Consider the following 13,787-nt stretch of genomic DNA (forward strand, 5'->3'; position numbering starts at 1 on the left):
GTCTCTGCTGCCACCCAAGTGAGTCATTCAAAGTCATAGCACTCTGATTTCCCTCCATCGCAGCACTGCAGCAGACCTCAAAAGGTAGGGGCAGGGATTCCAGGGAGAGGGGCCAAGAGGTGAGTGTGACCAAGTCATCCCTAAAACCCACCTGACTTCAGAGGATAAGAGGCAGGGGTGATGGGGACTGAGTCACAGACTGAGATAACCCAAGTCCTTCAGCCAGTAGAAGAGAGTCATGCTCTTCAGGTCAGATTTCGGAGCCCAAGCCAAAGATGTTATGGAGGTTGGCCTTGAACAACAGCTGGATGAAAGCTGGGAGGTTGGCTCCTCACCACTTCCAGCCTGATCACCTCCGCCATAGTAACCAGCTTTCTCTCCAACAGGTTCCTTCTTATTCAGAGGTATTCCGGGATGGCGTCCATACCTACAAGCTAAACGAGCAAGATACTGATGTAAGACCAGCTCTCCCTGCTTCCTCTGTCCAGTCCAGGCTCCTCCTGCTGTCATCCCTCATCTGCCCTCTCTTCCATGGAGGTTCTCTTTCTGCCCATCTCTTTCGCCATTGGTTTTCCATCCATAAGACATTCCCCTTTGACACAGCCTACCCACAGCCCAGTTCTCATCTCCTCCAGCCCAGCTGCTCCCTATTTCTTCTTTCCTTCCTGTTCTTGTTTGTGTGTATACCTCTCTCAGGCTTGTATCCCATCACTGAGTCTTACTCAGGTGGAAGAGTGGGTTATCCTCAGGCCTGTGGCTCTTCCCTGATGGAGGACCATGGGATTTGTGGAGGGTGGAGGGTGGAGGAAGGGGAGAAGAGAAATCAATTAGCTAGGGTTCACTGGCCACTTATTCTGTAGTTCCTGCATTCAAAGAGCTTATAGTCTTCTAGGAGGCAGTATGGTTCAGCAGTATGGTTCAGTGGAAAGAGCACTGACTCTGAAGCCAGAGGACCTGAGTTTAAACCATTGATCCTTACTACCTGTGTGGCCTTGGATAATGAGTCAGTTAACTTCCCAGAACCTCAGTTTCCTCATTTATACCTTGAAAGTGGCAGAGTAGGTAGAAATGAGAGGCCTCCGAGGTCCTGTCCAGCTCTAGAACTACATACTCTGATCCTAGCTAGGAAGACAGTGTTTCGTACATGGAAAGATAAATGAGTCTTTGATATTAGAGACAGCTAGCAATGCAATGGATAGAGCATCAGACAGAGTCAGGAAGACCTGAGTTCTAATCCAGCTTCAGGCGCTTACTAGCTGGGTGACTACGGACAAGTCATTGAGCCTCTGTCTACCTCAGTTTCTTCATCTGTAAATCCAGCATAACAACAGGGTCTATCTTGTAGGGTTGTAGTGAGGATCAAATGAGATATACATACATAGGTATGATTTATTTGATATGTTTACGTATCAATTTATTCGATATAGAGTTGATTTGATTTGATAATACATATATACACATACATAGTACTAGGCACATTTTTCTGGCTGCTTGTTTCTTTCAGTTGTGTCTAACTCTTCATGACCCCATTTGGGGTTTTCTTAGCAAAAATTTTAGAGCGATTTGTCTGCTCATTTTACAGCTGAGGAAACTGGAAAAAAAAAAAAAAAACAGGATAAAATGACTTGCCCAGAGTCACACAGCCAGTAAGTGTCTGAGGCCAGATTTGAACTCAGGAGGATGAGTCTTCCTGACTCTGGGCTTGGCCCTCTATCCACTGTACCATCTAGCTGCCCATGTCTGACACCTAGTAGGTGGTATATACATATATATTCCCTTCCCTTCCCCTTCTCAGTATGTAGTAAATGCCAAATGAATAGTATTTAAGAGCTCTACAAGGTCATAGGGAGGATGGAGAGGCATGAACTGGAGTGGTCAGAGGCCTCATGGACCCTGAACTGTGGGTAGGATTTAAATAAGAAAAAGGGAAGGGAAGATCTTCCAGCTGAGGGAAGAATATAAACCAAGGTGTGGCAGCAGGCCACCTTTAGCCCAAGAGGGCTCCATAGATTCTTCTTCCCTCACATCATGGGCTGCCTACTTCTCAGTGGCTGTGCTGCCCTCTGCCCCCATCAAAACCAGGAGAGACACTGAAGGGGAGCTGACCAGAGCTAGGAGACCTCATGGTGTAGCATCATGGGTAAGACTTGAAGTCAGGAAACCTGGGTTTGAATTCTGCTGTTGACATTTCCTAGCAGGGTCACTCTGAGCAAGGCGTTTCGCTGCTCAGACACTGTTTCCTTATCTGTAAAATGAACATACTAATGCTTGTGCTTACCTTAGAGGGTTATGAGGAAAGTTCTTCAAAAACCTTAAAGTCCTGTACGAATGGGAGTTATCACTGAAAGAAAGAAGTAACAGAGAGAGCCAAGCCTAAATTTAGTGGCCTGTTCACTGGGTGGTAATTCCCAAAGATCCTAGGCCTCAGTAATTGTAGTATCTTTGGTTTATCAAATCTAATCATTTGATTGCAATCGTAGGAAGGAGATAGTAGAGTCTGGATCTGAATACTTATTAATTAGGGGAGATAGAGATCAGCAACTCCTCTGTAACAAAAGTTGCATGGGGCCATTGAGAGGGTGGGTGATTTGTACTTGGCCACACAGCTAATGCATGGCAGAGATGGGACTTTAGTCCATGCCTTCTTGACTCCCAGACTAGCCCTCTGTCTTCTCCATTATGCTACCTTTCTTATTCTATTTTACAGATGAAGAAACTAAGGATCAGAGAAGTTAATAATCACAGAGCTAGTAAGGGACAGAACTGGGCCTTGAACCCAAGTCCTCTGATTCCAGATCCAGTATTCTTTTTGCTATGCCAGGCACTTCAAATTGAACACTAAGAAAGGGATTGTGGGGCACAAGAAAGTCTCAGTTCCTTCGTTGTTAGTTGACTCACTCAAGAAACATGTTCTTGGTCAGGGTCCCTTCCAAAATGAAGGGCCCATCCCTCTGTTTCTCTGTTGCCTAGGTAACTATACAGTGTCTAGTTTTAGAAAGCCCAGGACACTGGGGGACATGGTGGATCTAGCAGGGTGGTAGGATTTGGTGAATGAACCCAGTCAGCTCAGTTCCCCACCACCATGATTTAAATTGTTCATTTTTTTCTTTTTTTCTCCCTCCCTTTTTCTTCTGGACCTCAGAAGCTTCTGGGCAAGCTATGTGAGCAGAACAAGGTAGTAAGAGAACAGGATCGGCTTGTGCAGCAGCTCCGGGCAGAGAAGGTGAGCATCCTGAAGGTGTCCTGAGACAGGTGGAATGGGCCAGAGAGGTGTTTGGACAAAGGTTTACTCAGAGGGCATCTCTATCCATTCATAGCAGAGGAATGAATGTTTCTATTATACCTTTAACTGAGCTCTCATCCACTCAGTGGCCTGGGGAAAACAGGACAGGTTTAAAGCTTTCCCTGAGTAAGCTGGTCAAATCCCCAGGAATCCAGATGGCACAGGCCTCTTCGTCCTCTGGGGGGAAACCAAACCCTTCTCATCACCCTTCCTCTCCCCATTCGCAGGAGAGCCTGGAGAGTGCTTTAATGGGCACCCACCAAGAGATGGAGATGTTTGGGAGCCAGTCCGCCTATCCTGAGAAGCTGCTGCATAAAAAGGAATCCTTGCAGAACCAACTGATCAACATTCGGGTCGAGCTGTCCCAGGCCACTACGGTAACTGGAGAGGGGAGGAATGTTTCTCCCCATCAGTTCTCAGAAATTCAGCCTTTTAGGAAACCAACCTGTCCCTGGAGGGGAGTGAGGAACAGGGCATACTCTTCTGGCCTGTGGTAAATGGTAGCCTTGTAAATAAATAACAGGCATATTAGCTTATTATTAGGTGAGATCATCCCCTTTCCCACTAGCCAGGTAACATTGGGACACATCCTGAGGTGGAGTCAGGGAGGGAGAGGAGTAAGAGGGCTTTATTTCCCTGGCTGTTTTACAGCCTTTGTTGCCAATGGCCATCCCTACCCCATGGAGACCAGAGTGTAGAGAGGAGAGAAACTGCTTATCAGCCAGTCCTGCTCAGGATGGGCAAGGCAGCTCATCTCCAGGGAGAGATAGGAGAATGCTCTAAGAGCCCAGCAATTTGGGTACTAAGGAGTCCTGGCTCTGTCACTTACTGTCTGAGGGATCTTGGAGAAATGATCTCACTCCTCTCAGCCTCCACTCCCTTATCTATAAAATGAGGGGTTGAACTAGAAGCCTCTGAAGTCCTTCCCAGCTATAAATCAATCCTCTATGATCTTATGAAAAAAGGTATGGTGGGGAAAGCACACTTCACACTCTAGCTCTGTGGCTTTCTTTTTGCCCCAAAGCAAGTCACCCCTTTGGGCCTCAGTTTCCTCTTCTGTAAAATAAACGGGTTGGATGAGATGAAAGCTGAGGTTATCCCCTCTTCCCCCACGTTGGATGATCCCATGACTCCAGGGCATGAAGCCTCCTCTTTGCTGAGACACAATTTACTAAAAGGCCCTCCCCTTGGTTGCCTTCTCCCTGCCTAAATTTCTTTGCTTTCAAGCCAACTGGAATGATGAGGCCTGGGTGAGGGAGGACACAGAATTAACCTCTTCTTGCCCACCCAGAAGGTTGGGCTGAAAGAAAGTTTTAATTTCCATTATTTCCAACTAACATCCTCCGGTGAGGGAGCGGTGATTTCTGTTCTGGTTCTATTGCTAGAGGCTGTATATATGGGGGGAGGGAAAGGAGAAAGGACTGTCTTCCCTCCCACCATGATTTAACCAACTAGGGTTTGTTTCCTGGGCCCTTTTCCTTTTTTTCTCCATGTGCCTCCAAGGACTTTCCATGCCAAACATGGGCATCCCAGCACACCCCCTCCAAAATCTTGGCCTCCACCTTTGGATCACCTGGCTCCTGCTTCACAGGACTCGGGGGGAGGGGGAACTTCTTGGTGATGAGGCTTTCTCAGCTATGCTCCCTTCCCTACTTGCTACAGGCTTTGACTAACAGCACCATAGAGTATGAAACTCTAGAGGGGGAGGTCTCTGCCCTGCATGATGACCTTTGGGAGCAGCTCAACTTGGACATCCAGGTGAGCAGGGTCCTAGGATAGGTGGAGGCGGGGGGAAGAAGGGAGGGAGGTCTGGCAAGGCCCTTTAATTCAGAGCAAAAGGGACTTTGTCAGCTTTCTCATTTTTAAGGCCCAGGAGGTTAAAGGAAGAGGAAACTTTCTGAGGGAGAGAGAGAAGGCTGAGGGGCAAGGCACTAGTGGCTTTCAAGTCTGGATGGTCCTTAAAGATGACCAGCTCTCCATCTCAACAGAGAGGATAGAGGATGAGGAACGCACAGGCGTTCAGGTTAGAGATAAGATTTCCTGACTGCAAGGTTTTTAAAACCCAGAAAGGTAAAGGAAAAAACTATGTAACCTCCTTTCTTGAAGAATTTAAGAATAAAGAGACATTTATCTGTTTTGGTTTCTCTGTACACTGGCCTGTAGGCAGGGGCATGACTATGGTGACCTTTGGCATGTAGTTGCTTTATAGCACTATCTTGCATGAAGGCCTACCTTTTCCTTAGCTAGCTTTGCCAACTGCATCTCTCACCCTCTAACAAACTCTACCTCTCTCTTCCATCTCTCCCTACTTACCTGTAGTTTCCCTGGTTCTAATCTCCACTCCGACTATGGAGCTACTTGAGGACCTAGAGGGCCACAGGTTCCCTACTCCTGGTCTGGCTTATCTCTTCTACAGGAAGGCAATGTGATAGAGGGGGAGGAGCCCTCCACTTGGAGTACGGAGGGCCTGTGATTCACTCTTGTTTTGGACTCTTAGGAATTGTATCACCCTGAGAGCAAGATGCTTGATCTCAGATTCTTTTATCTGGGTGTAAGCACACTGGCCCCACCTACTTCATAGGGCTATTGTGAGAAAAGCCCCTTATAAACCTTAAGGCACTATCTAAATCTAAATTATTAGATTAGATTAGAAGCAGCTGGTATTCAGCAGTGGCTAGAGTGCTGAACCTCAAGTCAGGAAGACCTGAGTTCAAATCTGACTTTAGCCACTTACTAGTTGTGTGACTTTGGATATGTCACTTAACCCCTGTGTATCTCAGTTTTTCCATCTATAAAATAGGGATATTAAATGTACCTACTTCCTAGGGTTGTGAGGATCAAATGAGATAATATTTGTAAAGCACTTTACAAACCCTTATGCACTATATAAATCCTAGCTATTATTATGAATACTAAAAAAATACATGCATGTAATCTCCCATGATTGTTGTAAATATGGGGCCAGGGAAATATGATCTGCTATTATTGCAAAAAGGGGAATGGGGCAGGGAATACAGTAAACTGGAAGTGAAGGTCTGAATGTTGCCCCTGTGGAACTCACTAGCTTACAGACAGGGGTGACTTTATGGGAATGGGCACTGTATTTTGGACTCAGAAACCCTGGGTTTGAATCTAGGGTCTGTGACTAAACTAGATGACCTCAGGTAATTCATTTCATTTCTTTGTGTCCACCTAATCTTAGTTATGGTGGAGTCAGACTAGGCCAGGGAATCCTCAGGTTAGATTCTGGGGCTCAATACCATGGTTCTAAGGCTGCTCAGGATGTCCACAATAGCATCATCTGAGTCCCTTTCCTTTCATTATTTGTTCAAAGCAACTTTCCCTATAACCGATGAGCTCTGTGCCTGCACTCCCCACTCTCCAATATGCTCCAAGGGAGGCTGTTTCATAGAGGATGCTGAGGGGCGAGGAGGCTGCCTACGGGACAGATGACCATCCAGCCAAGAGCCACATTGCTGCCACCACCTTGAGAGTCAGTCAGTCCTCAAGCATTTATGCAGGATTTACTGTGTGCCTGGCATTGTGCTGAGAGCTGCAGACACAAAGAAAGTCATAAATAATCCCTTAAGGTGCTTTCATGCTATTATGGGAGAGATGGCATGTAAAGAACTATGTACATACAGTACATACAAGGCAGCTAGGTGGTACAGTGGATAGAGTGCCAGGCCTGGAGTCTGGAGGACCTGAGTTCAAATACAGCCTTAGACACGTACTAGCTTTGTGACCCTGGGCAAGTCACTTTACTCTGTTTACCTCATCTGTAAAATGAGCTGGAGAAGGAAATGATTGCAAACCACTCTAGTATCTTTGCCAAGAAAATCCCACATGGGATCATGAAGAGTCAGAAATTCAACAACAAACTGAAGGAAGTCTTCAGAGGAGGTACTTGCTATGGGCCAGTTGGTAAAGTAGGAAAGCTTTCCTGCAGAAGGTGGGTTTTGAGCTGAGTCCGAAGGGAAGCCAGGGAGGTGAGGAGACATTGTGTCTATGACTGGGTGTGGGAGACAGTCAATACAAAGACATGAGGTCAAACGATGGAGCTCTGTGTGCGTGGAAAAATTAGAAACTCAGGAAACTTGCACCATGGAGTAAGTGGAGAGAAGCAAAGTATATGAAAACCGGAAATTATGAAGAAATGTAAAAGTCATATAGAGGCTTTGGTATTTGACCCTGGAGATTCAGAAGGTTCCTACCTTCTCCCAGTCCTACATTAAGAACTAAAAGCAGAAGATGATAAAGGGATCTTAGATAAGTTGACCAGAGAGCTGAGGAAGGACAGGGAACATGGGATTTGGGAGGCTCATCGCTGGCTGCTTTGCCTTTCTGCCCATGGCTTTTTCAGAATGAGGTCCTTAACCGGCAAATCCAAAAGGAGATCTGGAGGATCCAGGATGTGATGGAGGGCCTTCGGAAGAACAACCCATCCAGGGGCACAGATACCGCCAAGCACCGAGGTTGGCATTCATTCCCTTGGTTGCCTGGCCTTGCCTCCACAGGCTTATATACTATGGGCCTGCTCCTAACCCTAGGCATCCCCCAGCTTGAGCAGCATCTGTGTGGTGCCCTGGACTTCCTGTCCCGGCATAGCACCTTCTGATTCTTTGGTCATTCATGATGCATTTGGGACCAGTGCCTTCTAAGGGCCCTGGAGCTATCTCCTTTTCCCTAGAGTTGAATAATCTCCCCCAGTCATGTGAGGAACACTCCCAGAAGGCCAGATCCCCAAACAGAATATCTAAGGGCTCAGGCTCTGACCATTCCCTCTCCTCCCCCTGAAAAAATGCAAAAAGTACAAGTTTCCCTCTCTGGTTCATTTCTTACCCAATCCCAATGGAACCTTGGGCTGGTTTGTTTGGGTTTTTTTTTTTTTTTTTGGTTTGGTTTGGTTTTTTTAATCAACTGTTCCATCTGTGAGCCTAACTCTCTGTATTGACCCTTCTGTTATTCTCAAGCTATTCTTTAGGAGAGATAGGCAAACCTATTTCTTTAAATACTCTAAGCACTGGCTTTGGGCCCATATGTCCAGCCTTTTTGCAACAACTCCTAGTCCCACCCACTCCAGCACTTAAACCTTTCTTATTCTCTTCTCCCAAGGAGGGCTTGGCCCATCAGCCACCTTCAGCTCCAATAGCCCTGCCAGCCCCCTCAGCTCCGCCAGCCTGACCAGCCCCCTGAGTCCATTTTCAATGGTGTCAGGCTCCCAGGGGTCTCCCACTAAGCCCGGGCCTCATGAGGTAAGAAAAAAAAAAGATAGAAAACCAGCATTTGGGAAGGGAAGGGGAAGGGAGGAGAAGAAATCTTCAAGCTGCATAAATTACCCATCTATTCTAACTCCTCTTAAGCATTAGACTTATTCCTTTAAACCTCTTTCACGTTGTCTCTCCTTGCCATACTCCCCTAGCCCCTCCTATCCTGTATTCTTTCCTCTGTATTTCACCTTCACCTTTCTTCATCCTCCTTCCATCACTTGGATCCCTTCCTAGGGAGAGCACTTTCCTGATGGCTTAGAGCTCTGTGATACTCCTGAGCACCAACCTGAGAAGCAAAGCATGCTGGTACCTTGGTACCTTGACCAGAATTGAAGTCCAAAGCTTTTGTAGGTGAGAGGGTCTAGGTAAAAAGGCTATGATGTGATCAATCAGCACCTGTGGCTTTCCTTGAGACTCTGCTAATCACTAGAGGGTCACAAAGAGATAGAACACCCTCGAACAATTGAAAGATGCATATTTAAAATCCAAGAAGCAATCAGGAACAGTATAAAGCTGTATATAATTAAGTGTGAAGCTGCATGTGCATGCTTGGGAGGGAGAAATGGGAAAAGATCTATTTGGATAGGAGGTGTCAGAGGACAGCTAGGATTTGGAAAGGCAAAGGAGCAAAGGGAGGATATTCCACATGGAAATGAGGATGAGGCACCCACAGAACCAGGTGCTGGACTTGTCTGAGCTCAGTTCACCTCTCTGATACCAGCTGTGTAATCAGGGCCAGGCCACTTACACTCTCTGAGCAAAATGGCGGATCCCTGTCTCTCACAGAGTCATTTTAGGGGCTAAAATGAAATCTTTTATGTACAAGTCTTTGCAGACCATAAAGTGCTATATAAATGTTGGACATTATTTTTATTTTATTGAGGAGCCATGAGAGAAAAGCCTGGGTGGATAAGGTGAGATCAGATAGGAGAAGGTCTCGAATGCCAGAGGGAATTTGAGTAGATGCTCTGTTAGTATCCCAGGACAAAGGTGAAGCTGATTTATCAAAAGGGGTTTTGTTTTTGCTAGATCATCCCTGTCATCTCACAAGAGGTAGTGTGGTATCATGGAAAGTGAATGGTGCCTGAGGGTCAGGAGAATTGGATCTTACCTTGTGACTTTAGGAAAATGACTTTAACCTCTCTGGGCCTCAGTTTCCTCACTGGTAAATGAGGAGGCTGAGTAAGTTGGTGTCTAAAGTCCCTTTGGAGGCAGCGAAGTGGTGCAGTGGATAATGCTGGGCCTGAGGCCAGGAAAACTCATCTTTCTGAGTTCAAAGGTGGGACAGTTATTAGCTGTGTGACCCTGGGCAAGTCACTTCCCCCTGCTTCCCTCAGTGTTCTCATCTGTAAAGTGAGCTGGAGAAGGAAATGGCAAACCACTGCAGGATCTCTGCCAAGAAAACTCCAAATGGGGTTAGGAAGAGTCAGACACAAGCAAATCTCAGAAACATTCTAACATTCTATGTTTCTGTGGTTCCGCTAACACTCTCTTCTGTCCTCTTCTCAGCTGCTGCTCTTGCTCCTAACACTCTGGCTTCCTCTCTGCCTCAGGAACCTGGCCCTCCTCGGCCTCCCCTCCCCAAAGCGTATGTCCCCCTGGAGTCTCCTCCAACCGTCCCTCCGCTCCCTAGTGAAAGCCGCTTCTGGCCGCACCCCACCTCTCCTGCCTGGCACCGAAGTGGCGAGACAGCCAGGGGCCAGGTACCCACTCTCTGCACTGCCTGGTGGGCAGGGGAAAGGGAAGGGGTGCAAATGGGGGAAAGAACCAGGGTGAGGGTGGACTGGGCAATAGGGAATGGAGTCACCTTTCCCCCCTTTTTATTCTAACTTTCCAATAGCTCCATTTCTTTTGGGCTTCCTGCCCAGATCAATCTGTGTGCAGCCCTCTCTGAGAAACAGGTCAGAGACCTACCCAGGTCCCTCCTTCTCCTTTGTTCTCTCTGGACAGGATGGTACATGGGCCCTCCCCACCCCCATCCCCCACCACTTGAAGCCCAGGGGCAGTCAAGGATGGCAGTATTTTACCACTAGTCAGCTGGTAGATGGCCAGTGGAGAAAGGAAACCAGCTCCTATCTGTGGTGCCATCCTGTTCTTAGCCCATTCCTAGATAGCCTTGGTCCATAGTCCTTGCCTCTCTTACTCTCCTTTCCTTTCTTCCTGATGAGGATTTGCCTGGCCTCTTCCCCAGGCATAATCTCTCTCCAGGCAGTAAGTATTTAAGTAATCTTCTTTTCCACCATCCCTTCTAGCTTTTAATTCTTTCCTGGAACCCCCCTCAGGGATCTGAATAGGCTCTGGAGAGATAATGTAATATAATGGACTTGAAGTCAGGACACCTGAAGTCTGGTTTCAGCTCTGCCAGATACTACCTGTGTGACATTGGACAATTATTTAATTTCTCTGGGCTTTGGTTTTCTCAACTGTAAAATAAGGAAACTGGACTAGTAACTTCTAAGATCTTTTCCCCCAGCTCTAAATCTTCAATCCTATGATCCCTTAAGGAGCTGTATGAACTTGTGTTCTGTGCCCATAAACTGAAAGTATCCTGGCCTCCTAGGATCCTGTCAAGGATGCCCCATTGGCCCCTGTTGACTCAAGTCCAAGATGGAATCCTGAAAGTTCCTTCCTCACATCTTGGGGGCACCATCCTCCTCCTCAGACAGCTTCTCCCTGCAATATGATAAATAGGAGTGTCAGCTGAATCTTTCTATAGCACTGTGAGGGATGACTGGACAGGTTGAGGTACCTGCCTGGTGTTGTTGACTGAGAAGCCCCACAGAAGCCAGAGTCCTCATTATATCCTAAGATATGTTAGTGGTTCGTATTTCTCTCCCAGAATACAGGTGGGATGCTCAGTGGGCCTTAAAGAAGACACTGAGAAGAATGGTACTGAAATACTGAGAAATGCAGGACCTTCACCTTGGCATTAGCCTGCTCTCCCCTAAGCTCTTCTGTCATCTCTCCCCAGCCAAAGGGAAGCTATGAGCAGGGCAAGAAGGACCCTCACCAGACATCTCCTTTGGACGGCCCCAGAGACATCAGCCTCATGCCCACCAGACAAGAGCTAGAGGCTGAGAAGCAGGCAGCTCTCAATAAAGGTATGTCCCATTTACATCATTCCCTGGGACTTCTACCCCTGCACAAGGGCAGGGAAGCATTTTGCTGAGATGGGTGGTTTGGGAGTCAAGATTCCTGGATTTTCCTCTTCACCTTCGACAGATTTGAGTCTTTTTAGGCCTCATTGTCCTCCTGTAGTGGTGGTGTGGTATGTGGTGTGGTGTGCTGTGATACACAGTATGGTATAGCCTGTATGGGATATGGGATCTCATCCTAGAGGTGTCATCTTGTAGCCATTTGCAGAAGAAGCAGATGAAAATGTAATCAGGAAATGTCCAACAAAATAGATAAAAATACAACATAGATAATGTTAATTTGTGGTTTTCTAAGTCAACATGTGCTATATAAACACTGGCCTAACCTGTCTCCTTTCTGGCTCTTGGGACTATGAAAAGACCTAAGGATGTCCTTGAGTCCCTCTGTCTCCAGGAAATCATACTGTCCCTGCAGCTCCTCATCAAGCTACCCTTCTTTGGTGAACACTCTCCCCTTCTAATTCCTCTCAGTTGGCATTGTGCCCCCTCGGACCAAGTCACCCACTGATGAGGAGGTAGCGCCATCAACGGTAGTAAGGAGGAGTGCCAGTGGGCTTCCCAATGGACCCCTCTCCCGGGTAAGTACCTGACCTGGCAGGCACACAGGGGTAGAGGAAGGGGAGGGAAAGCAGAACTCAAGAACCATCAGATAAGGAATATAGAGTTGGAAAGGACCTTAGAGGGCATTGAGTCCAACCACAGATAAGGAAATGAGACCAGAGGTGTTAAGTGATTTATCCAAGGCCAAACAAGCCTAAGTGGCAGAGTTAGGATTTGAACTCAGGTCCTCTAAGTTCAGCACCCTTTGCATTACTGTATAGTACCCAACTAACACCGGAGAGCTGTGTCTTAGTGACACCTATTGTACTTCCTCTCCTGCAGTGTGCTAGGAGAAAGGAAACAGTCCCTTCCTTCACAGAGCTCCCCATCTGACTGGGGAGGTGGTCACAGAATCTCAGAGTTGCAGGGCACCTCGGAGGTCTTGTAGTGCAGCTTACATCTGCCACTGGCTCCACTCTGCCACATGCCTGGCAAGTAATCTTGCAAAGAGGACCAGAGAGTAAGGTGGCCCATTTGCTTTTGGACAGCTCTAATGATTAGGAAGTCCTCCCTCATATCAAGCCTTTCCATAATTTCCACCTCTTGCTCTAGTCCTCATCCTGGGGAAGCTCACAGCCCGTTGGGAAGGGGTGAAAGGACTCAGTTGCCCTCAAGGAGCTGCCCATCTGATGAGGGGAACAGGAAAGATAATTGTGATAAATCAGGGCTTTCCCAATCAGTGAGTGATGCTGTCCAAGCAGAGGCTGGACAGACCTCTTGTCTGGGAGAATTTAGGGGAGATTCCTCCTGTAGGTAGGCTAGATGGCTTCTGGGGTCTCTTCCAACTCTGCCATTCTAACAAGATGCAGGAAAGTTCATGGAGAATTTATCCAAAGTGCAGGTGAACATAATGCAAATATATTCAGGGATGCAGAATGAAATAGTGATTGGAGTGGAATTAGGGATCAATCCAGGACAGCTCTCTGAAGGTTTCTTTGGAGCCAAGGCAGGAGTCGGGAATGGCCGAGGGGAGGGGAGGGAACTAAGGGAGCCATCCAGCACCTCCCCCTCCCCTCCACACACACACACACCCACCCCCACCCCCTCCCAGCAGGAGCGTCCCAAGAGTGCAATGTTTCCCAACGAGGTGAAGGCCAAGATGAGTGTGGAGGAGCAGATCGACCGCATGAGGCGGCATCAGAACAGCTCCATGAAGGAGAAGCGTCGGAGCCTACAACTCCCAGCTGGCCCATCCCCTGACCCCACTGCCCGACCCTCCTACAAAGTGGTAAAACTCCCCCAGCCACTCCCCTGCTCCCTGGGCACGGCCAGCCCTGGCCAGTGGGCATTGTTGGATAAGGGTGGGAGGCTCCTCACTGGGATGATGGGGAGAGGCTTTACTGGGGTGCCTGGAAGGTCCATTTTAAATAGAGTTTAATTCAACAAACCTTTGCAAGGGGCCTGCTAGATGTCAGGCACCACCATTCTGGGCATCATGGAGAAAGAATAGAGAAGAAAACGTAAGATATGGTTCCTACC

At 47.5% G+C, this 13,787-nt stretch overlaps 1 protein-coding gene across 24 annotated transcripts in view; it reads left to right on the forward strand.

The window, feature by feature from the left end:
* Window positions 1-13,787, forward strand: part of PLEKHA6 (pleckstrin homology domain containing A6) — a 218,170-nt gene that overhangs the window by 190,351 nt on the left and 14,032 nt on the right. For 14 of the 24 annotated variants that reach the window (XR_011975555.1, XM_072648090.1, XM_072648093.1 and 11 more), the window contains 11 exons: window positions 387-455; window positions 3,143-3,223; window positions 3,511-3,660; window positions 4,946-5,041; window positions 5,151-5,306; window positions 7,647-7,758; window positions 8,399-8,538; window positions 10,107-10,256; window positions 11,525-11,654; window positions 12,180-12,286; window positions 13,360-13,536. Coding sequence is in view for 23 of the 24 variants with exons in the window: in XM_072648090.1 (XP_072504191.1) it covers window positions 387-455; window positions 3,143-3,223; window positions 3,511-3,660; window positions 4,946-5,041; window positions 5,151-5,306; window positions 7,647-7,758; window positions 8,399-8,538; window positions 10,107-10,256; window positions 11,525-11,654; window positions 12,180-12,286; window positions 13,360-13,536 (1,368 nt within the window). In the remaining variant the exon portion in view is untranslated. The remainder of the gene's footprint in view (window positions 1-386; window positions 456-3,142; window positions 3,224-3,510; window positions 3,661-4,945; window positions 5,042-5,150; window positions 5,307-7,646; window positions 7,759-8,398; window positions 8,539-10,106; window positions 10,257-11,524; window positions 11,655-12,179; window positions 12,287-13,359; window positions 13,537-13,787) is intronic. The other 10 variants (XM_072648091.1, XM_072648096.1, XM_072648095.1 and 7 more) reach the window with 10 other exon arrangements.

This window comes from Notamacropus eugenii, chromosome 2, assembly GCF_028372415.1.
Source record: "Notamacropus eugenii isolate mMacEug1 chromosome 2, mMacEug1.pri_v2, whole genome shotgun sequence".
Classification (NCBI taxonomy): domain Eukaryota; kingdom Metazoa; phylum Chordata; class Mammalia; order Diprotodontia; family Macropodidae; genus Notamacropus; species Notamacropus eugenii.